General features: G+C 41.6%; 4 protein-coding genes across 8 annotated transcripts; 3 read left to right on the forward strand and 1 right to left on the reverse strand.

The window, feature by feature from the left end:
* Window positions 1–245: 245 nt before the first annotated feature.
* LOC103986165 (probable beta-1,4-xylosyltransferase GT43A) lies at window positions 246–4,184 on the reverse strand. The gene is made up of 3 exons (XM_009404085.3): window positions 2,969–4,184; window positions 1,517–1,775; window positions 246–716 (listed from the first exon to the last, which is right to left on the reverse strand). The coding sequence occupies exons 1-3, from the start codon at window positions 3,628–3,630 to the stop codon at window positions 618–620; spliced, it is 1,020 nt and encodes a 339-aa protein (XP_009402360.2). The 5' UTR covers window positions 3,631–4,184; the 3' UTR covers window positions 246–617.
* Window positions 4,185–6,389: 2,205 nt separating this feature from the next.
* On the forward strand, window positions 6,390–10,923 carry LOC135638265 (nuclear transcription factor Y subunit B-like). The gene is made up of 6 exons (XM_065151318.1): window positions 6,390–6,532; window positions 6,629–6,894; window positions 6,984–7,419; window positions 7,520–7,570; window positions 10,307–10,374; window positions 10,612–10,923. Exons 2-3 carry the CDS (start codon window positions 6,665–6,667, stop codon window positions 7,171–7,173), a joined length of 420 nt encoding a protein of 139 aa, XP_065007390.1. The 5' UTR covers window positions 6,390–6,532; window positions 6,629–6,664; the 3' UTR covers window positions 7,174–7,419; window positions 7,520–7,570; window positions 10,307–10,374; window positions 10,612–10,923.
* A 1,387-nt stretch (window positions 10,924–12,310) lies between these two features.
* LOC103986163 (probable sugar phosphate/phosphate translocator At3g11320) lies at window positions 12,311–16,271 on the forward strand. The gene is made up of 4 exons (XM_009404082.3): window positions 12,311–13,002; window positions 13,519–13,622; window positions 13,804–14,032; window positions 15,896–16,271. Exons 1-4 carry the CDS (start codon window positions 12,535–12,537, stop codon window positions 16,040–16,042), a joined length of 948 nt encoding a protein of 315 aa, XP_009402357.2. The 5' UTR covers window positions 12,311–12,534; the 3' UTR covers window positions 16,043–16,271.
* A 336-nt stretch (window positions 16,272–16,607) lies between these two features.
* LOC103986161 (uncharacterized) lies at window positions 16,608–24,065 on the forward strand. Of its 5 annotated transcripts, none has more exons than XM_065151313.1 (11): window positions 16,608–16,753; window positions 16,877–17,150; window positions 17,407–17,581; window positions 17,709–17,821; window positions 18,694–18,933; window positions 19,031–19,131; window positions 19,326–19,702; window positions 19,788–21,748; window positions 21,848–21,980; window positions 22,073–22,476; window positions 23,635–24,065. In XM_065151313.1, the coding sequence occupies exons 8-11, from the start codon at window positions 21,723–21,725 to the stop codon at window positions 23,852–23,854; spliced, it is 783 nt and encodes a 260-aa protein (XP_065007385.1). In that variant the 5' UTR covers window positions 16,608–16,753; window positions 16,877–17,150; window positions 17,407–17,581; window positions 17,709–17,821; window positions 18,694–18,933; window positions 19,031–19,131; window positions 19,326–19,702; window positions 19,788–21,722; the 3' UTR covers window positions 23,855–24,065. The 5 variants fall into 5 exon arrangements, with proteins under 5 accessions (XP_065007385.1, XP_065007389.1, XP_065007388.1 ...); XM_065151317.1 differs by having other exon boundaries at window positions 23,650–24,065; XM_065151316.1 differs by having other exon boundaries at window positions 21,854–21,980.
* Window positions 24,066–24,193: the final 128 nt, after the last annotated feature.

Raw genomic sequence — 24,193 nt, forward strand, 5'->3', positions numbered from 1 at the left:
CGGGGTGCGGTTAGGCTGCAACAATCCCCAGAGTTTGATCAAGAAGAGGTGAAGGATCGTGCCATCCGTGACGAGGACCCGTCGATGAATACACGCGTGCTGATGAGATGTCGGGCAGCCGGGGAGGTCGCAATTATCGAAAAATATTACATCTCAAGTAATATAAAAAAATAATGATCGAAGATCCAATATGAATTGCACAGAAATAGGAAAGATTTATGTGATGGGACTCTTAACAATACATCTTGAAATCACAAATGGATCTATAATTTAGGTTTATATTGAAAAAAAATAGATATTAGACACTTGAAAGACTACAAATCCAATGGCTAGGGAAGCAATGATCTATGACAGGAACAATGGTAACCAACCCTTACTATACTGTATGAGCATCCACCAAGTGAAAGAATAATACCAGGAAGTAATGATAAATGGTGTGTTGATGGGGAGGTGACTAATCTCAACCTTCCCCAAAAAGAAAAGATGTAAGAAAGAAGAGCTAGAAACAGTTCCCTTCTCATTTACATGACCCCTTTTGGGTTTCTCACCTTATCTACCTTTTTTTTTTTTCTGTCTTGGTTGTGGGAGTGAAAAGGCAGAGGAATTGCTCTGGGCATCTAGAGTTGCCACACCATGATCCTAGAGCAGTCAGCTGGAATGCCCTTCAACTTGGTTTCATCTTCCAGGATGACTTCATGCACAAACTTGATTGAATCCTGAAATTAGGATCAATGTAGATGTAAGTGATCAAATATTAGAAACCCATAGCAGGTATGGAAGCCGTCGCGTGGATTGGCCACCATCGATTGGGACAAAGCCACGATTACCAGTCCTAATCGAAGGTCACTTGCGCTTGTCTTGCTATCGAGAAGAAAGGAGGATAAGTTGCTAAACATTTTCTCAGGCTAATAATTGAGGAAGGTTGCTGTCAGTTTGGTGGTTGGCACTTAATAACCTTTCAAACACTTTAACACTGAAGGACTAATATGAAATGAATGTTATGTATGCACAGTGACTTGCCAAAATTGGACAACAAAGTCAATTAATGATAAACCAAAGAGATCGAGGTGATGCATGAAGTTGCAAAGAAGTCTTAGCTACTAGTCACTAACTCATTACTTCGAGATCAAAGTAGGAAAGGAACATATAATAGCCTATTACCGTGCATGACAAAGGATGGACCAACAAGATCAAGGATAAACTTTTGTCTCTATTTGACCATTAAAGTCAGGTAAAGCAGAGTTGTTCTCTTTAACAACACAATGCCTCGTAGATCTCTATCACCACATGTCCGTCGTATGTGTGTCGGGTAGATAAATGCTCATACAAAAATTTTGCTTAAGAAAATCGTAGTTTAATCCTATGCAGGTAATCTTGAATAAATTTAACTTTTGGTGAAGCCCTGATCAAAAGCTAGCTAATCAGTGACAAAAAGGAAGTACATATCTGATTTTATGATCTTTACGTGACAGCAATATTGTCTTGTGATATTTATCAGAAAATGATAGGGACTAACCTGTGATGTGTCGGGCAATGAGGTAGGGCGACCCCACCTCTCGGGATCCCATAATATCGAGCTATTGAATCCAAAGCCAGAAATATTAATCTTTGGAGGTTTCTGGTTCAAGTCTGTGCTAGTCACCGACAACCTTTTGTCATCGCTCAAGTCCTTCAAGATCCACCCTTCAACCTTCGATGAATGACAAATTGGACCATCCAACGCTGCTCTCTTCCTGTTTGTCGACATGACTGCCACTGTCCATGTCCCAAAAGCCCTGGAATCAACTTAAGAGGGATTAGCAGCTTATTGAATTGGCACTTCAGAGGGAGAGTTATGAAAACGAATGTGCCACTGGGACAACTAGCATGACGGTTTTGAACAGAACACCTAAATCTAAAGCTAGATCACTGAAAAAGAAATCTTGGCAATTTTTTTGTTTTTCTTCCTAGAACAATTCCACAGAGGAGTTAAATCGAGCTTCTTCGAGAGAAGCGAGATCGGTAGAATTAGATTCCCCAATCAAATTCTATGTTTTCGGAGACGTTTTAAACAATGATGGAATTGAAAAAGGACAGAAGAAAAATATCTAGACTTTATTGGTCTTGTGATTTGTGAGACCTGGAACAAGGAAAACATGAAAAATACATTGAAACTATAATAGGTTCCTCAAGAAATTAGTTTAATAAACCTTTGTTATTTCTTTTGCCTTTTTGACGACAACAATAAATATTTCTAGGAAATATAATGGTCAGATTTCCCAAATACTGCAACAAAAAAAAGGCAAAACTACATCGGTAATCAATCAACAAAGCATACTGTTTCTTTCTGGCAAAGCTCATCCTAAATTAAACTTATGGGGGCATATGATACTTGGCGTATTTCGCACAGCACTTTCATCGAGTATACGAAGTAGATAAATGCAAACTACGAGTCCTATGAATGGAAGCCTCGTTGAACACAAAACAAGGGAAGAAAATTTGGGACAGTAACATCAGACATATAGCTCAAACTCCCTAAGTTTTAGTCGTTCAGGGAAAGAAGTCCATATTTTTCTACCCTCAGAACCTCATGATTTACTCACATACTAGCAGAATTTGGAAAAGCACAGGAGAAGAAAAGCACACACTGGAACTCGATTCCCTCACCATCATGAAAAGGAAAAGATTGTGAACATAGGAGACTTGAGGTGTGCAAAGATCTACCAGTGATTAGCAATCGAAAGGTCAAAGTCTGTAGAAAGAAACCAACTTTTTTGCTTTTTCTTCAGCAATATTTATTGAAGATTAGAGCTTCTCTCTCGATGCATCATCAGATTAAGATGCTGAGAGATTTCCACCGATTCCATCTTTTAGCTCTCCTCCCTTGTTATATAGTTAAATGCATTGAGATGTAAAACTATTCGCTTGCTGCTAATTAGCTTATAAGAGAAGAAGAAGAAGAAGAAGGGAAAGGGAAGAATGCTCATACTCGATCTCTCTGATCTCATCAAAGAATCTGAGATCGTAGACGTTCGATGCGGAGGCGAAGAGCACGATCCCAGCGAGACGGTGGTATTCGACGTGGCTGAGGGCGACGTTGCGCTGGTGGTCGGCCTCCGCCACGGGGTCGGTGAAATTCTCCTCGAAGGTCAGGTGTCTGTACACGACCCCGGTGGTCCGCAGCATCTCGGCGGTGGCGAGGGCGTCGGCGTGGGCTTGGACGACGACCCACAGCAGCGGCGGCGGGACCAGGCGCAGGGTGTGCGCCAGCCGCCGCAAGTACGCACCTTGGAGCCGGTCGTTGGATCGGGTGGTCGTCACAACGATCAGCAGCCGCCGCGACGGCGACTGAGGCTCGTGACCCCGCCCCACATCCTTGGGAGGCGGCGGGTTGGCGTCGCCCTCAGGCAGGACGGCGGCCGGGAAAGATCTCGGGATCTGGATCAGGCTCGCGTCGATGACCCTCTCCATGGGGTCAACAGGGGCGGACGGGACGACGCCAACGCTCTTGACGGGGCGGTGGTGGAAGAGGGTGGCGGTGCTGTGGGGCGCGAAGCCGGTGAAGAAGCCCATCACGAAGCAGAGGGAGAAGTGCACGAGCGCCTTCTTCAACAGGTGGCTCCTCTTCTTGGATCGATCCAGCGACCCCATCTCCCTCGCCGTGTCGAAGAAGAATATGGGAAGGCAATTGAATCTTCAATTCCTCGTCCAGAGGAAGCGAGGAATTTTTATACGCAGTGAAGCTGACGGCGGTTGCAGACAGACAAAGGAAGATGAAAGCTGCGAGTTTTATTGAGGATTAATACGAGGAAGGTAAATAATGTGTTGGTGGCCCCCTCCGTGTCTGTTAGTGTGGTGCGGTATGTGTGTGTGTGTGTGTGTGTGAGTGTGAGAGAGAAAGGGCAGCTAACTTTTCACGCTCTGAGGTCTCGAATCGATCAGAAGGGGCACCAAATCCCTAATTCGAGACGAGACACGCTCGATTCAGCCATCAAAGGTTTCTTTGGGAGAGAGAGAGACGGAGAGGAAGAAGAAGACAAAGAGACGGTGCGAGTGTTGACTTGGGATGGATTGAAATCGGACCGCCTCCTAATTTGATTCGAATCCATTAGAACATTTCTTCCACGAAGGCTGAAAGATTACGTAAGTCAAATCTCCACCAGCATTTAGACCTCCAGGAATGAGAGAACATCGAAGAGCTTCCTCCTCCTCCTGTGCTGCATCTGAAGCTTTCGTTCTCGATGCACGACCAATAAGAGTACGCATGCTCTTCTATTACTTGTGCTCGTCTTGAGCTAAGGAACGATAAAGACTACACCAATAATACGGTTGACACAGATTGCCAGCAGAAAGAAAGTCAACAAGTGTTTCGCCAGCCATTCATCCATCATCCTCTCTCCTCACCATATGTCAACTCACATTCCAATTATTGTTAGCCTGAGATTTGATCCCTCTTTTCATCGTCATGGATTCCATCTGTACATGCACAACCGGTCATTGTCACGCCAGCTCTTAGCAGTCTTTGACTTCTTCTTCGCATCAGAGCTTGACGCCATGGGGATTGGTGGTTCCAAGTCGCCTTCCATCTTGCCGACCCGTCAAGAATTGACCATCGAACTATGAACCAAAAACATTATATTCGACGTGTACTCGGTAAATTTATCGGTCACTGTTAGTTCACTTTTGTCGGATGAGAGACTTTATGCAGCATTTTCTTGTTTACACATGAAATATATACTACTCAATTATACATGGGTTTCTTTTATTGTACGTGTGATACATCTTCTCTCTCTCTCTCTATGTCGGATTCATGGTGAAGTCAAACGGGAATTATTCCTTAGCTACGTATGTCGCGTGAGCTTATCTCCTGTAATGTTTTTCATGATGGTTAATTTGATATGATAAGCCTTTTGAATCATATCATACCCGATAATAATTTTAAACTTGATGCAAAACTTTTGAACTCAGATATCTTTGATTTAGATTTTAGAGGGGTTTTTTTTTATTCTTTTGAATACACAATGTTTTCAAATATGTTTATTTTTTTATTCTAAATTTTATTAATAATGATATCATCGATCAATCATCATTCGACACGTAATCTCTATGCTGAAAGAATAAATAAGAATTACCCTTCACTAATTTTTTCACGTGAACATGAGTCTATAACAGACAGTTGTATGTTATCTTCATCTTCTATAACCTACATGGACAAAAGACTTTGTTAATTTATTATTAGGTATAAATATTCACCTATAACATAGTAAATAGAAATCATTTTTTACCATTCAATATCATACCCACTTATTCGGATTACATATCTTATCCATACTTTGGACGTCCATATACACATTAACGATATTTTCTCATAATATATTTATTTTAAGCTCAATTTTTCTTGATCTCACTCCAAGCCATTAGATTAAATATCAGGTTGACATGTGAATATTTGTTAAATGAGGTTTTTAATTATTGCTCTACTTCAAATCAACAAAGCTCGTATAAGCTCAATATTTTGCTCCCAAACATGGAATCAAATACAATTAATCGTATCACAATAAAAAAAATATCGTAATAAATATGTATCTTTTAACACCATATATTTTTACCGAAAACAAAAAAAATCTCCGAGACCTAAAAAAAACAAGAAAAAAATTGCTACATAGATAGAAGAAAGTAAAATCTTGACTAAATTTACAAGTTGATTAGAGCATTCCAACAACATTGGTTTTGACCTTTAACAATTCAGATGATACATTGCATTTTGTATTTCACTTTTTGTTATGTTTTCTTAGCTTGATTATTAGGAGAACTAATCTCTTCCTTAGTAGAGTAGAGCATTAAAACAAAATCTATTTTCTCATGATTTCGAAGGCACTACTGAGATCTAAGTTTTTTTATTTTTGGTAGAGTTGGACATTTAAAGTATTTTATTTTCTGATAATTTATAGGATATAATCGAGTTAAATGCTGATAATCCATTTTTTCTTGCACAAAAAGAAAATCATAATTTCCTAGCTCATCGAGATGGACTACATTCATACTAATATTATTCTAAAAATAATTAATTAGAGCAATACAAATTATCACATATATATATATATATATATATATATATATATATATATATATATACATATATAAAAGATTTGGAGGGACAAAATACGCTATATTCAAATTTCAAAAGGACAGATACGTAAAACCGCGCCTCCGCTAATTAATGCGAGAGGAAGGGTTCGGTCAAGTCATCAAAATGGATACCTCGACTAGGATTGGCCAGAGATGGGGGCCCACTATGCATACGTGCTAGTTGGGTGTGTTTCGGGGGCGTCTCGCTTCCGTATCGGTTGGGCACAGCAATGCTTGCTATTACCTATAAAACCCCTCTCTCTCTCTCTCTCTCCGCCGCCCCATCTCTCATCCCCGTCGTCTCCTTCCCTGTTTCTTCTCCAGCGCTCGATCTCCACCCTCCGCCTCTCACAAAAATAAAGAAAAATAATTCCCCACCCTTTCCAACCCCCCCGCGCACGCGCCAACTGCCAAACAAATAAAGGTGATCATCGCAGTCCTCCTCTTTCCCTCGCGATCGCCGGCCTCCCGTCGTGATCTGCAGTTCCTTTTCCGTGACCTTTGTTTGGGATGGATCTAGGGTTTCGGCGGCGCCTGCAGCGAGAGGGCAGGAAGGATGGCGGAGGCTCCACCGGCGAGCCCCGGAGGCGGAGGCGGGAGCCACGAGAGCGGCGAGCAGAGCCCTCGAGCCGGGGTTGGCGTCCGGGAGCAGGATCGGTTCCTCCCGATCGCCAATATCATCCGGATCATGAAGAAGGCGCTCCCCGCCAACGCCAAGATCGCCAAGGACGCCAAGGAGACCATGCAGGAGTGCGTCTCCGAGTTTATCAGCTTCGTCACCAGCGAGTGAGATCGTAGTCCTGTTTCTCGTGGATTGGTTGTTTTTCTTGCCTTTTTTGGCTTTTCTTTGATCTCGATGGTCGGCTATGATGTAGGGCGAGTGACAGATGCCAGAAGGAGAAGAGGAAGACGATCAACGGGGACGATCTGCTGTGGGCGATGGCGACGTTGGGGTTTGAGGAGTACATCGAGCCACTGAAACTGTACCTGCAGAAATATCGTGAGGTACTCTGCTCCTTTCGGGGTTACGTTGTACCTTTTAATGTATTTAGCGATCATTCTTGATTTGGTTTTCTTTTGTGTTTGTCCTTTTTTGTTTCGATGGGGTGGACTTCATTGCTGCAACTATGGTGCTATAGTTGGAGGTAATCGTTTCCTTTCCTTGTCTTGCGTAATCTTACGACATTGCACAAAGGTACATAATACGTGATGTCTGACGATAATAAATCGTCTGCCCAGGGTGGAGAGGGGTCCGCCAGGAGAGAATTAGGGGGTTCGCAATCTGGAACAGGCACGACAGGGGAGTACCAGGTACATTTTCTCCAATTTGATTTGTTACTCCTGCTATTAAGGGGTATTAGTTGCTTTGTTTATAGAAGTGATTCGTGCTTAATCGAGAATGACCATGCAGGCTCCTCAACAAGGTCCTTTTACACAAAGCTTGGATTATGTAAATCCTCAGGTAATTATTTCTTTCAAGTGACTGAATAAGATATTCACTATATTAAGTTTTGGATCCTTTTAGCATACAATGATAATTAGCTTTTTCAGTAATACGTAATTTATAATCTTCCATTTTGCAAGAATAGCTTTGAGTTTGAGAGAGTGTAGCTTTGTGCAACGATTACGTTGCTCCGTTGCAACCTGTGTGATCGGGGTATGGGTAATGGAAATATAACCTTTACTAGAAGGATAAAGTTGTGTACATTAACCCTCCGTACCCCACAGTGGAGGGAGTCCAGTGATCTTGGTTGCCCAGGCTTGGGCTGCATTTAATTATCCTATAAATTCTTTGACAAGTGTCCTTTCTTGGTTAATGAATGATAAATGTGACAAAGTACTACAGGTGCTTAAACATTTTTTTCGCTTGAAGCGATGATCACCTTGAGGTGAATGAGTGAGAAGCAATTAAAATGCATTCTTTCCCCTAGATTGCCATGCACTGGGAATGAATGGCCTTTTTTATTAGAAAGATACTTACTAGATAACACTTGCTTCCAACTAAGCTTAACAGCATTCGGTACTCGAATGTAGGTCTCTATTTGTTTTCTGAGCTAAAAGATATGCAAGTATGCGGGGTTAGATCACTTGGTTTCAGTCGTGCTTGACATTTTAGTGATCTTGCTTCTTGGACCTTATAATTTTAATGTTGTATAAATTTTGAAAAAATATTCTTTCAATGTTTGATCATTTGTAGGTGGACTTTGTCTAACCACCTCTTTGCAATGCTGCAAATGTGTACTTGCATGGTAATGAGACTAAACATTTGCAAATATGATGTTCCAATCAACTAAAAGAAATTTTTATATTTACAAACAAGAAGCATTGCATTAGACATGCCTGTGTTACAGCACTAGCTCTAGGGGGGTGATAATTTCCCCTTTGTTTTTATTTTTTTGTATCTCATAACTGCTAATTATATATGTAGTCTTGCAGAAGGCATATTTGAATACTTCTGGTTTCACCTTCCTTAAGGTGACACTATGAACAGTTTTCTTCTACAGGTGTCACTAACCTTAGTTCACTGATCTAATAGTTTTAGCCATAGAGTTATGAGTGTTGCCTTAACATCAAGACCCATGTTTTTAGGTACCTGACCTTGAATGTTTAGACTTCTTGTTTGCCAATATGCTTTTCTGTTCTTTGAGCACTATATTCTGCAGGATTCCGTCTAATTTGCAGGCTGCATGTGTCATTTCCTTCCATTTAACTCTCTTCGTCACAACATCTCTAAGTACACAAACAATTTAATCTCTTTCTACTATCCTTGTTATAAGATTTTCAACATAAAACTTCATACTTCCTACATGTGGATTTGTGTCTGCAGTGGCCAAGTTTTGAGTTGTCAATCCAATAAATCAATGATAATGCTTTTTGTTCGAGGCAAGATTTGTCAAGCAATTGCAGATCTACATCAGTTAAGGCTGCTAATCTTCTTTCAACTCGAGTGCATGCAAAATCTTCATGTATCAGAAGTACCAGCAGTCTTACAAAACTTGGGACCTTTCTTATTTGGTCTCAGTTCCACATGTTTTCTTTACATTCTTAAACAACTTGAGGTCCTGTGATGATCTGAAGCACATTAAGAAAAATATTCTATGTCCTGTTTAGCAACATTTATCGTTCAATGTCGGGTTCAATGTCAGGTATACGAGTGGAGTGATTAGACAATCTTCTAAAAGAATTAACTTCTCTTTTATTAATGTGACTCTGATTGTGGGAATTTCCTCCGACACCCTTAAATCCACTATGCCGAAATACTGTGACAAAATTTTGATTTAAGGCCTGATCTTCCTGGGATTATGATCCAAATTCCTCTTAGCTTATTACAAATTGTGCTTCCAAAATCTGTCTGGCAATATTTCTGTGACGCCTATTTGACAAGCTACTCTGTCCTGCCATTTTAACTGTTATAATGAGAGTGGCCTGCAATAGAGGAGTTCAATGTGTGCCTGAGGACCACTTCATCCTCATGCATCATCAGGATCTTTAGATCCGAAGTAGTACTTTCCTTTTTATATAACAGTATACTGTTTTTTTTATAATGGGATGTTCATGGCGAATGATCATCTGCCCATCTAGGGGCACGTCCAAATACTAGTTTCATGCAGTCAAACATCTTTTGCTGTAGTAAAGTTGCAACTCATTCTAAAATATGTAACAGCATTGCATTGACCTTGTTAATCTTATGCTCTCCATGGATCAAAATCATGTGTCTTTAGAAATTGATATACTGTTATTCAGATTATCATATACTCAGACATGCTGTATGTATGTTTATCATGCTTATTTGATCTCAAAACTTGATGGAAATTAGGTTATGACATACCTTGCTTTTTTGTGCATTATGATGATGTAATGCTCTAGATCTGTGGCTTTTTTGGAGAAATGTGTCTGTGATGTACTAAATGTATGGTAATTAAGAAATTGACAAGGTTGTGGTGGTTTAAAATATACAAGGTTGGCTTTCCGTGTTATTTAATTATTTATTCATTTCCAGTTGTCGGAACTTGTACCTCTAGTTGGCTAAAATTATTGTAACCATCATTTTTTCAATTAGTACATTGTGGTAAAATATTACTTTTCTCTCTCTCTCTCTTTTTTTTTTTTTGGGTTGCATCTTTCATGCCTCAGCAAATATAGTTAGTTACTTCTGAGATAGTGAGATTGATTATCTTTTTTGAATTACAAATTGTAGTGTTATAATGGGGATCTCTGAACCTGGAGATTTATATTCTGATATTCCATAGTCACTTATTCATTCAGGTAATGTTTTTGATTTCACTGTATGTTGACTTAGGACTGCAGTTGTTACTCTTGCTGCAAATAAGCTGAAAATGATAGCTTCTGGATGCAATTTTCTTGTCTAGATATTAAATTTTGATTTTACTATTGTTCGAAAGAACTACTTGTTTGTTCAATTTATTTTGCTACATCTTTATTTTCTTTTTAACATTTGAAATTGTGACGATTCTGATTTGCAGTTTAAATGGTTTTATGCAGGCACAACATCATCTGCTTAAGGAAAGTAGAATTCTTTTTTGAGATATTTGATTTGCTGAAACTATGACAGACTAAACATCAAATTTCTATCTCTCTCTCTCTCTCTCTCTCTCTCTCTCTCTCTCTCTCTCTCTCTTTTTCCGTGGACTATTTCATAGAAGTGGTTACCATACTTCATAAGAATTAAAATATATTGCAATTGCCATGATGTAAATATTTTACCTACCCCATTTCATAGAAGTGGTTACCATCTAAGTATACTGATATATTGGTGCTTTACATGAGTTAATAATATCGGTCACTTCTGGTCAATGTTATATGAGCAATATTTTTGTTCCCCTTACTTTTTTTTTTGTGACACGGCCGCATCCGAAGGGAAAGGAGGTGGTCCATATAGGAATTACAGAGCAACATTTGCTGCCTCGACCAGGTATTGTTTTCACCTTGCCAGTCTAGAATATATATATATATATATATATATATATATATATATATATATATATATATATATATACTATATTTATAATCGATAGACTTATGGATTTATTATACTCGATGCATGTTTTTTATTATGACTTTCATTTGCAGTGTCCACATGCATGTATGTTCTTGATACGTGGTTGTGCTTTTTACTTGCCAAAAAGTCGTATTCAGTCTCAGTTTCCATTGTGGTGGTGAGATGGTAAAATGTTGATCGTGTGTTACATGACATCGTCTCCTTTTTTATGAGGTAAAGACTCGGGTGTCATGAAATCATGGAACAAAAGAGGTGGCTTCATGGTGATTTGTTAAACGGCAAATTCCAGGCTCATATACCACTCACTTCTTCACATGCCATACTGCCGGTGCCTGTCGGATGCCTAACCAAGGTGACGTCTTTGACCCTCTCTCTTTCAACCAAGTTAGTAGGAATAAGGTCCACAGTGGAGCCAATTAAAGTTATTGACCAATGTAACCGGAAGAATGGTTTTGAATTGGTCGGTGATAAGCGAATTTTAAGTATTTAGTTTCCTTTGGAAAGTACACTTCCAGCAAGACAACCGCACAATGAAGCAACATCGCATCGTGCGTGTTGCATCCTTTCCCCCTTCGCCTGAGTTAGGCCGCCACGACTAAGTTGGGTCATAAATCATTCATTCTCCACGTTGCAAAAGCATACATGCAATTCTCACGTGCTTCTCATGTTGGATGTGAAGGTGGATCTCACGACCGACGGGCTGCGATGTCCATCCAAGTCGTTGCCACGACCCGATTCGCCCAACTAAGACAGAGGCACAGGAGAGGATGTCGTCCGTCGTTCGATGATTGCAAGGACACGGACATTGATCTATCGCCTCTGCACATCGTCTCATATACCATCAGCAATCCATCGAGAACATGACGCCGCCATGAGCTCCCGGAATTCGCATCTTTCCATGTGTGTTGTTGTTAGGTTTGGAGTCGGTGAGCCGTCCCAATTTAGAGGGAGACCCCAGCCCACGTACCTGTCACCACGCAGCCCATGTGATAACACCATTTTACGTTTTCCTCCTGCCATCACAGCCTTTTGTTTATACTAAAAAGAACGCGCGGTTATGGTTCCCTCCTCGGTCCATCGAACCGGACTTGGTTCGATGTTCCTCGATTTGAACCGGACAGGTGCGAAATAATGTCTCACAACAAACAACATCTTCGTCCGGCAGAATTCATCAACGGCCATTTCTATTAACGAGCAGGAAAAGAAATCGGGAACACTAATCAACCGCTTTCGCCTTCTTTTATCTCTCTCTCTCTCTCGTATTAAAGAGTCAGATCCACCCTCAATGCCTCACCCCTCTGAAACCCCAATCTCCCCTCCTCCTCCCCATCCAAGGACCGATCGAATCGGTCCGGATCGGTGACCAGCGCAGGAGGAGCGGAGGTGAGGGGGAGAGGGAGGTGGAGATGAGCGCGAAGGTAGCCCTGTCGCCGGCGCTGGCGACCGGCCGGTTCTTCACCATCGGACTCGTCACTGCCTGGTACTCCTCCAACATCGGCGTGCTCCTCCTCAACAAGTACCTGCTGAGCAACTACGGGTTCAAGTACCCCATCTTCCTCACCATGTGCCACATGACGGCCTGCGCCCTCCTCAGCTACGTCGCCATCGCTTGGCTCAAGCTTGTGCCCATGCAGGCCATCCGCTCCCGCCTCCAGTTCCTCAAGATCGCGGCGCTCAGCCTCGTCTTCTGCGGGTCGGTGGTCAGCGGGAACGTCTCGCTCCGGTACCTCCCCGTCTCCTTCAACCAGGCGGTCGGCGCCACCACGCCTTTCTTCACGGCCGTGCTTGCTTACCTCATGACTCTCCGGCGGGAGTCCTGGATCACGTACATTACCCTCGTACCAGTCGTCACAGGTGTTATTATTGCCAGTGGGGTGAGTACTGTTTTATATATATGTATATTTGCTTATTAATCATGTCGGGGCTTCAGTGACCCTTAAATTCTTTTGTAGAATGTTAGATTTGTGCAGACTTATTTTACATCAGAGTTCGTAATTGGACTTTATTTGCTTATCTTTATTATTATATTTCTTTATATTGGTGCGAATTGGGACGACAATCACCATGCATAATTAGATGTTATAATACTAATCACTAATGTGGCGGGTATCTTTTTCCTTGCATGAGCTTATCCTGCATAATTGATCTTTGTGTGTTCATCCGTTAGATGTTTAGGTTCCAAAAACATTGAATTGTTTGAAGATGTCAGGCTAGTTCCTAGATGATTGATGTAGGAAAATAATCTGCTTCCGAAAATATGCAGTTATGTCGATGGTCATGTGGAGGATTTCTTCAACACATGGGTTTTAGGAAGTTATTATTCCTTTGTCTTTTCAGATTAAAGGCTAAAACATATGAGAACTGACACGCTTATTGGTTCAATTTTGCAGGGTGAGCCAAGTTTTCACTTGTTTGGATTTATTATGTGCATTGGTGCTACCGCTGCTAGGGCACTAAAGTCAGTGCTGCAAGGAATTTTGATGTCTTCTGAGGGGTAAATAATATATTTTCTCTAATAGTTCAAATATTCTTTCACAAATACTTCATGAAGCTTTTCATGTTTCATTTTTGTCATTACGTGCTCCAAGTTCATTTGGTTTTGTTACTAGAGTTTGTCTTGAGATATTCTAGAATATGCATCGAGTTATGCTCTTCTTTATTTTGTTAATGTTCAGGGAAAAGCTTAATTCTATGAATCTCCTCCTATATATGGCTCCGATAGCAGTAATTTTCCTACTTCCTACAACACTCATAATGGAGGATAATGTAGTTGGCATCACATTGGCACTCGCGAAAGAGGACTTCAAGGTTATCTGGTACCTCCTGTTCAATTCCGCTTTGGCGTATTTCGTGAACTTGACCAATTTCCTGGTCACAAAACATACCAGTGCTTTGACCCTGCAGGTACGCTTTATTGGATGTAATTTTTTGCTCATGCTGCCTTATGGTTTTTATGGCTTATGTTTTTGGCAATCAAACATTAATTAAAATAAGAAACTGCAACATGTCTTACATTCAAATTGACATTGAGATCTTGTGCCATCACACTATGCAGCTTCAATCATACGTAATAATCTGTAACTTGTTTCTAGAGTTCCTTGCAATGTTTGTATTTTGCTCCCCACTTTACTGTTCCTTTTACCATCAGCATGAATATGGAGTGATGGTAAGGCATCTATAAACAAGTGTATAACACATGCCTCCTACAAATTTTAAAACCATCTTATGTCTTTGAAGGACTTGTTGGGCCTGAAGACTGCTTGTGTTTATTCAGTTCACCTAATGGTCTTTGACTATCCCATTTGCCTTAGCATTTAGTATATTATATATTTATAATGTGCCAATATAATGAGTCCATTGATGCAGGCTAGAAAAATGGCTAAGATTGGAGAACTTTATTGCATCGAGTTTCTTGGAAGTTTTCCTTAAGGAGTTCATCCAAGAGTGTTAAGCTATTAAAAGTACCAAACTTGCTGATTTTTCACAAATTGGAACATTGTAATTCAACATATGAGATGCTACTAGAATGCCACTTTAATATTATGACCTTCCACCATGGTTTTCTTCATTTTGAAGAGTAGCATTAAGACCAATAAATCATCTGAAATCAGATTGGTTTGGATGGATCGGACAACACTCTGAAGTATCCTCTTATCACAAAATTCTTGATGATGTATCCTTTCCCAAAATGTGTCGTGATCTTTTTTTTTGGTTGGGGGGGTTTAATCAATAGTGTATGATTCAGTACATTGGGGGTTTGGATTGAGACAACATGAAACAAAGAATTAACACAGAGAAGATAGTTAGAAGTATAAGCAAGTATTCAGTTGCTGATGGTGTTGCTCAGTCTTGATTTCAGACACCATAACATAATTACCAGGAGTACAAGTCAGAAGTTCCAATTAGAGAAAAAGTGAGAGAAAAATTTCTTAGTTTTGGACGATTTACAGAAAATGGCAATAGTAGAGATGGGCATCATGATCTATGGGTTATTTGCTCTACTGAACCACAAGGCAGATTCTCATATGTAAGCTGGTTGCAGTAGACTTCTTTGGCCCTGCATTGTGTTAGCTAGTTAAATGTTCACATTTGTTTGTTGAGTATAAGCTGTGATAAATTCCTGAAAATGCTGTGCGAAAGTTGCATTTGATATCACGATTGGTATTAGCATGGATATACATACTCTGGAGATTGATGCTGTGTGATATGGACGATAAAATTTTCCGTAAGATGCTAGACATAAAAATTTTTGGTTTAGAAATCTGTCTGAGAATGGTCATACAGATTCACAACAGGAAAAAATTTTGATGAAAGCGAGTAACAATTTTGTTGTAGCGTTGGTATTACATTTTACCTTCTCCAAATAACCACCGATAAAGATTTTAAGTGTTTACTGTAAGAACATGTTTGTGTACGAACCGTGCAGCTCTTTGTAATCCGAGAGCCCACCATGCTCCGATCTTGTTGTGCTTTTCGTAAATTGTTAACCAAACATCATGATCTCTAAGATCCAATCCTTGTATGCTTGGTTCAACAAATATGCATCGTGGAAGATTTTTGGAATGTACATCGGAATATTGAAACATCCTTTGCTGAACCATAGACAAAACTTCTTAGCTAAGTCAATCTTGTTAAAGGCATCTATCTTCTCATGCAATGTGATTTCTCTGTCGCCTTGATGTTTCCATCACATACAAATCATAATATCATGAGTTATTATGATTTCATCTTTTTTTTTGTTTTTGTTTTTGTGTTGTGTTTCTCAAGGTGCTTGGGAATGCCAAAGGAGCAGTGGCCGTGGTCATCTCAATTTTGATATTTAGGAACCCAGTATCTTTTACAGGGATGGCTGGCTACACCCTTACAGTCGTCGGCGTCATTCTTTACAGTGAATCTAAAAAGCTCAACAAATAGGGTGTTTCAGCAACACATATCAAATTAATGTTTATTTTTATTTCTTTGAAATCTTCGGTAGGTTCCGTCAGAGATTTTGTTGTATACTTTGAATCGGGAGGTGGCGTCCGTTCTCCCTCATTTACTGTAAGAATCATTTACACTCGACTATTTTTTTTTATTGTTCAAATTTTCTTGTTTTAGTGTAATGAATCAAATATATTTTATGAACATTTGCTCTCCACTATTACTCTTCTAGTTGGTATGATGGTTTCTTTACATTACTTCATTCGATGTTGATCGATCAACGTATGATGGATGGTTTGATTACTTGGAATCATGATCATTAGCTTTTTAGATTGTGGCGTCGTCCTATTATTCATTCAATAGGAACGCCGTCCCCATCCGTCTGATCCAAACCGACGACGGCGAGGATGAATCCAAAGGATTCTTCTATTGTTTAGCATCGATACACTAAATTCCGATTAATCATTTTAATATTGACTTTAAATGAAAATATAAATAAATAGTTTCATTTTGTTCTTTTTCCTTTACGCGCAATTTTGCCTATTTATTGAACGAAAAGAGCCACCGCTATTTGCTGAGCTCTCCTTCCGCCCGCTCCTACGACTCCCCGCCTGCCGTCGCCTCCAGCGGTCACCGGAGATCTCTCCACCTATTTCGCCGCCGTTATCATCCTACAGAACAGAGGAGTCCTTCGATTCGGCCAAGGTTACTACTCTTTCGATCGCTTCTGTAGTTCTGGTTCGTCGAATCTACTTGTTCTTCGTCTCTGGTGCGTTCTTGAACCCGGGTTCAGATCCAGTCCTGAGCGTTTCGTCTCGATACGTGTAGTTGTTGATCGATGGGGGAAGCTGAGATCTGGTTTCTTCCATTAGATGCGGTCGGAGGATCTCGTGCCCTCATTTTGATCGTCGAAGCCCGAGGACATGTTCCGTAAGAACGATTCGGCCTTGTCCTGCTTCTGTCTCTACCTGCTCTGCCTCTTCTTCCTGAAAGAGTGAAGAAGAATACGGACCACCCTAGCTTTGGAAGGGTGGTTCGAGACCCAGAAGAAGGTCGAGTTGGGCCGAGCGCGGCTGGTCGTGGAGCAGTTCCTTGGCAACAAGTAAGAAATCTGTGCTCGACTCCTTACTCATAGCCTGCCGTGTTATTTTCTTTCAGAATCAGGATGTTCTTGCACTTGCATGTCGTTTCCTAGTAATCAATTTGTTTCTTGATGCTTAAAAAGTCACAAGATGTTGGCTCTACCACAGCTTATATCTGTAAATATATCTGAGAAAGTCTTTGGTGCTCCTCCTTTGGCAAATAAAAAAAGATCACGGAAAAACTTTTCACCGATGAGAATATGGATGGATGTGCAGTGTCACGCATCTATCTTGGGTTATTCAACACCAATGTAGAAGCTGCAAGGTCCTCTTGAACATGGATTAGGGCTTATGACAAGGCTTCCATTAAAGTATGATGGAAGGGAAGCTGTCACCGATTTTGAGCCGAGTACCCATGAAGCAGAACTATTTCCCCAGGGTGAAACTGAAGGTATGGTCAACGTATCACAATCATTTTCTAATATCCTTCACTATATGTCAGTTCTCTGAATTAACTAACTGCAAGTGGAGTTTATCTACTGTTCGATTGGAATTCAAATATTCCGAATTGGCTGCAGGCCATGCCGTGGATCTGAAGTTGAGTACTTCCCAACCTGTTGTCCATGGTCCAAAGGGGTATCAAAATCTCTTGGGCTTCCAGTTTGAAGCTTCTGATGTCAATAAAACAATGGTAACCACAAAATTTGTTATTCCTTTTCATGATCAGAGACTCGTTATCAGTTTGTTTTCTCTCTCGAGTGTTTCCCTTATAAATCTTGTGTTATTTGAGGCATCATGATACTATTTTTCATTGTGACGAATTTTCTTTTCCTGTCATACCACTCGTACCTTCATTCATGTGTTCCTGTTTCAAGTCCTCAGGAACTCGATGGACCGTGTTATTCACAACATCTGTATACATTTTAGTTTCATTCTGCTCCAGCATTAACATTCTCTGTTTCGGACTTGAGAGTAATTCTTATGTTTGATTATATTTTTCCTTTTTTCATACTACAATGTCTTGTTTGGTTGCCAAGTTCATTGATTGTAGCTTTTATTGCTTGAAGCTTGCAGTTTGATGCGTGCGTAGCACATCTGGATTGTCCTGTTTTTTCCTTTTGTTATAAATCTTCTTGTAGCTCCTTAAGGTCATAGCCTTTCCTGGGAGAAAGTGATTGAAGTCTGTGTGGAAGACCGTCTTTCCTAACTACAGCAGTTTTTTAAGGTTTATAGTCTTCGATGCTGTTCATCATTCAAGATCAGGTCCTCTGTGAAGAATATTGTTGCCAAAGAGATTAATTTGAGATAATAAGGGAAGATTTTCCTTACTCATATATTCAAATCATGCACTAGTTTTATGATTGATTCTCATCATTTCATATTTGTCTAGATCTTCTTTCATTCTGTGCTGAATATTGACTGCTAGTAGCTGGACCGAATATTTATCTACAGTTAAAGACAAAAAAACAGCTGAATCTGCTTTCACTTGTCAGTCTCTTTGGATTTATTATGGAGTTAGATAACATGCCCGGTTGGTCTGACATCTGCTGTCTACAAATGCAGGTCAGAGTGAGATAGAAGGAGCCTGCGGTTCGTCTGCAAGCTCCTGAAGTCTGGAGTTGGTCAACAACTGGGTCTCCCTCCCAATTTCCGCTGTTCACTTCTGCAGCATCATCAGGGATTCTCGAGGGACGGCTACTCTTTCTCCCCTGCACCACCCCTGCTTCATTCTCCATCGTATAGATTCACCGATTCACTGTCTTGGGAATTCAGATGAACGGACACCAGAATCAGTCGGGTGAGGTAGAGATGACACACCCGATTTCTCTGAAGAGCGAGCTCATCCTCCTCTTCTCACCCAAAAAGCTCAAGATAATGAACACCCATGTTCTTTTCTCAGGTTTGGAGCAGTCAAGTGATTCGTCTCTCTGGAATTTGGGTTTGCCGCTCAAGATCAGAACATTCCATGCTCACCTCGGAGGCCGCAACTCGTCCCTGTCGGTAATACTTTTCCCGTGTCTTCTGATGCAACTGCTTTCCGAGTTGTCTTACTTGTGAACAACTACGTCACTGCTTACATAATGCGAATCGTGACTGCTATTTTTATATTGTCATTTAGAATCAATCACAGATGGAATATGTTTTTATTTTGTTCTTTTATTCAGAGTCTTAAATTACATTTATCTGCCTGATAGATTAATTGATCCGCTCGCTCCTGGTTGCGCTCCACCTTCAGGTGGAGGAGAAGGCAGAGGAGGTCATGGAAGACAGCGAGTCACCGGCGATCTGCCTCTTGACGTCGCCTCTACGTCGGTAGGGGGTTCCTCTCCCGGTCGCCGTAGTCTTGGTGGCTGCCCATCGATCTCTCTTTTGCAAGACAGCAGAAGCGAGAGCGGATGGATGGTGTTCGTGAATGAGACGAATGGAGTAGTCACATAGTACATGCACCTACCTTCAAAGAGAAATGGATTGCACGATAACAAAAGATGCAAACGATGTGGCTGTTTGAGGTCATCCAATGAGGCTGTGATGATGATGCACGCATTAGTGACAGCCGACATGCACACCAGCTGTGAGCTTCGTATGCCAATAAGTATCTAAATCTGACACAGTTCTTCCGTATAATGGGGATATTGAATTAAGATCCATGTTTGCAGGGGATGAGATTTGGGGCAGAAGGAACAAAAGGAAAAGTCCCACAGTATCATCATCATCCAATTCTGTGCGCACCAACCATTCCGAACAGAACTAACTGCATGGTTAATGAAGAAGGAAGCTGTGGCGATCCCCTGCCCGGACCTGTTTCTCTTTTCTATGCACAAGAGGTGTTGCCGTCGTGGAGATTTGGGTGGATCAAGAGCCTTGGGTGTGCTGAATTGGATGCTAATCGCCCTCGTAGCTGGAAGCGTAGCCGCTCGCCGACGGGGTGGCGTCTGCGGAGAAGGAGCGATCGCCGTCGAGTTTGTGCTCCTCCCTGTTCTCCAGGGCCTTTGGGATGATTGCTCGGAGCAAATCCCCAAAGATTCTTGCTTTCACCTGGCCTCGCTTCGGCAGCGGCCTTCCCTTCCTCTTGTTCTCAGGGACTTGCGATTCCATCGCCGGAAGATGGGTGAGCGGAGCAGAGGACTGCAACGAGACCAGCAGCGGGAAAGAAGCTCGAGAAAGAAGAGTTGGTTGGAATCCGTGAAAAAGTGTCGATGGAGAGAGGATCGGAGCTGTCGATCTCTTATATACTGCTGAAGTCTGGCTGTCGGTTGACGATGATCAGCTGCCTTGTGGCGCAAGCTTGCAGCTCGTCGTGAGCAAGTGGAGCCTTGAAGCTTCCAATAGAAGTAGATGGAGTTTGTCTTATGCGAGAAGTCTCAGTCCAACCCTGTGACTCATTCGCACAACAAGGTGATGGAGGTTCGTGTTCTCTACAAGAAACTGCATCCTGTGTGTGTCAGCCGATATGTCAGCTGCTATGACGTAGCGATCGTGGCAGATCGTCCCCATCAAACTCGAACCAGTTGAATCTTGACAATTTCTTCAGGACTGAATGAATGAATGCATCGCCGTCGGTCTCCGGAGACGACTTCTTCAAACGGAGCTCAAAATTTGACACCTTCTCGACTTCAGCTGTCCGTGGAGTCCACTCAGGAGTTTGCTTCCCGTACGCGATGAATCTGCTCACGCACGCACTCTGCTCATGGACGAGAGACGGCGTGCAAAGCGAGAACGACATGCTCGATTAGTATGCGGAGAAGAAGAGGCCATCGAGATTCCACTATTTTCTGGTCTCGCATGGTCGTTTGGTGATTCCATTTCACGCATGACACTTTGGGAACTGTACTTGATGTTCCACAAGGATCACATGCTCCTTCCGGTGTCGTCTCTCCCGGCCCGTGAACGAAGAGAGCTAGAAGATTGCCATTGCAGCTTGGCATCGCCCAATCTTTCTGGTCCACCAAGTCCAAAATCACATTATGGTTGCCCTGTTCCGGGAAACAGGACACCCTGCAAAGGTGGATGAACTGCTGTCGAAGGAGGTCGTGATGAGTAAACCATGGCATTCCTCCGAGTGCGTGGCCCCTATGCTTCGACGCCAAGTCAAGCCAGTAATGAAAGATCCTTATGCAGCAGCACCGATCATGCTTCGTCGCTCGTGCCTGCCATTTGGGCTGTAGAGAAAGAGGAGCAGACGGGACAGAGAAATCGAGCACCGAGCATATTGATCGACTCTAATTCGATGCGTATAATTCTAAGACCAACGTTCTGTTGTGATGATCGATGAAGCATCCCCTGAGCCGTAGCAGAAGATTGACCACTTCGAGTCTTGGATTTGAGATAGCAAACTGAGGGACCAAACTACATGACTCGGCTCACACGATCGTCTCTGGCCTCCGAAGCCATCGGAGAGTCTGGTTCCTTGTCCTGTGAAGCGCATATAATGAATGTTGATTGTCCCAGAGTTGGTGGAAGAACAAATGAAGGACACAGAAGAGTGAGGAGAACTCGGCTGACCTCTGCTATTAATTAGATTTTGGTCTTCACCCTCCATCGACTGCCACAAGTCGCCCAACAAAGCGCAGGGGAGTCAGAGACGGAACAAGATGCTGGCCTCAAACAGGCAATGCAGGTAGCGGAAGCCTCAGTTTCTCCGGTTCTCCTCCATGGCCTTCTGAAATCCATTTGATTCTAGTTGAAGGTGACGGTAGCTTTCCCTTTTTGTTGGTAGAACCAGGGGAGGCATGAAGGAGCGGATGGAAGATGAAAGGTTGTGGACCGTTGCATGTTTGAGAGGGAGGCTGCTGGCGGAGAGAGTGGCTTCCAAGGCTGCCAAGGAGGAAGCAGAGAAGCTGGCCAAAAGGGTTTGTATGCTATTTCTCAGCAACAACAGCATCAAGAAGGACAACGCCTTTGCCTTTTTAGCGTGTCTCCGTTTAACTTGTTGCTTTAACAGTTGGAAGAATTAGAGAGGAAGCTTGATGAAGAGATCAAATGCAGGGACAGGGCTGAGAAGAAGCTCAAGTGCGCCATAAAGAAGTTGGAGTCTCTGAAGGTCTCGGATGGCAGGGATCAAGCGGGCATTCCCTTGAGCTCCGTGAGTTCTTCGTCCTCACGATGCTTCTTGGGCCAACAGAGATTAGACCGTGACATGTCTGGCTCAGTGACTGATGATCTGGTACATGGTGGTGAAGATGTCAAAATCATCCCGAGTTCTTCAGGAGATGATGCCTCGGGGAGATGGCCAGAAGAATCGGATCACCAGCTGGTGTATCTGAAAGAGACATGGATTTCATTAGGGACTGCGAAATCTCAATACAAAGGTTGTAGTCCCAAAGACTGGGCTACTGGTGCTTTGAGGTATGTTTCTAAGTGAACCAGTGATTCTGCTGCTTTGCCTGATGAATCATTTCCTCCTCCTGACATTTCTATTGCCAACATGAAAATAGAGGTTGAAATCACTGAAAGATATCCTACCTCATGTCAAGTTCTCTGTGTGAGTGCTGGATCTCGAAGAAAGCCTCACTTTTCCACCTACATTGTTTCGTGCAAAGCTCAATCTGCCCCCCCCCCCCTAAGCACTGCACTGTGCCTGATTAGTCCATTGTAAGATCTCAAGTAACTCCATGTTATCACCACTCGATCATTGTCCCCGAGCTCCTAAAATATTTTGTTTTATTTATGGTAGTGTCTTCTCTTGGAATCGTAAAGAATATTTCTTGATAGATTGTTACCACCAGAGTAAAAATCTATTGTGACCATTGCCTGTCTGGATAATGATCTACTAATATGTGAATCATACAAGTCCACCGAGCATATGATCTAACCATAGCAGATGTGCTACTCAAAGGCCAGTTTTTGCCGGAGGAGCTGTGTGCTTATTAGGAGCCATTTCTGCATGTTATTGATCAGACCCTTCAAGATATCATTTGCTTCTTACAAATATGTAGTTTCTATTTCACCTTCTTCTTTCCTGTTTTTATCTTAGAAAAATTCTTGAGGTTGTATACACCATGGTTGTCGAACGATATGTCGATAGAAGACATTATACGCGTACAAAGAGAAGGTGTTTTACACATTAGTTGTTAGTTTTGCAAAAAGCAAAGAACTCATTGGAGTAAGGTTTAATTGATGCTTTCTTTTTTATGCGTCTTATCGACAAAACTTGCATTTATATTTAATTGTTATTTAGGACAAACCGAAAGCGTACAATTATATGGTACTTTGATATTAGTATGATTTCTTGTGTCTTTCTCCATATACTTTTCTCCACACTTCAAATTTAAGTGTATCGTTTCATGAAAACTTGTATCGAGACACCGAGCTACTTTCATTCACAGAATTGAAGAAGTACATTCACTTTGTCTACGAAAAGGAGTTGAAGAATTAGGATATTGCAATGAAATTCTTGCGAGAAATGGGAATGATACATTAGAAATTTATGCAGCAGAGAGTTGTATATATCAAAGACATTCCTAACCTAATGATAATTAGTCGAACCTTTGAATCTTTGAACAGGGCATGTTCTTGCAGTGATGACAAGCAAGAAACATCAGCAGACGATGAGGCGGAAAGCGAAGACAATGTGCTGGCTCTTGTTGCAGTAAGTAGGCAGCTGGACTTGGAGGCTGGTAGATTGGAGATCAAGGACAATGTGCAGGGTGTTCTTCTCGCTCTGAGAAATGTCAAAGAGCTGTTGCTGCAGTCTTTAGTGAGGAGAGCCAACACTTTCAATTAGTCTTCAATTTTTTTCCCGCGGTTAAATGTATGATAGCATGCATAGTTCCCCCATCAGGTTTTTCTTTTTTCCCAATAATTTGGCTTTCTGAGTGTTGTGTTTGTAGAAATGATTGTCTCGACTTCACAAGCATATTAATTTTGAGTGACTTGCAGTTCATTCCATTGTTGATCTTCAAATAAAAAGCTCCGAGTTGTCGTCGATAGCAAAACATATCATTGTAGATGTTTCCTTTTTGTGTCTGATATGATGCAAAACACATATTACATTTTGACATTTTTGATCGAGAATCGTAGCTATGGCTACGACTATTTTGTCGGTTTATCTATCTCCAATAAT

Source organism: Musa acuminata, chromosome BXJ3-5 (genome assembly GCF_036884655.1).
Source record: "Musa acuminata AAA Group cultivar baxijiao chromosome BXJ3-5, Cavendish_Baxijiao_AAA, whole genome shotgun sequence".
NCBI classification, from domain to species: Eukaryota; Viridiplantae; Streptophyta; class Magnoliopsida; order Zingiberales; family Musaceae; genus Musa; species Musa acuminata.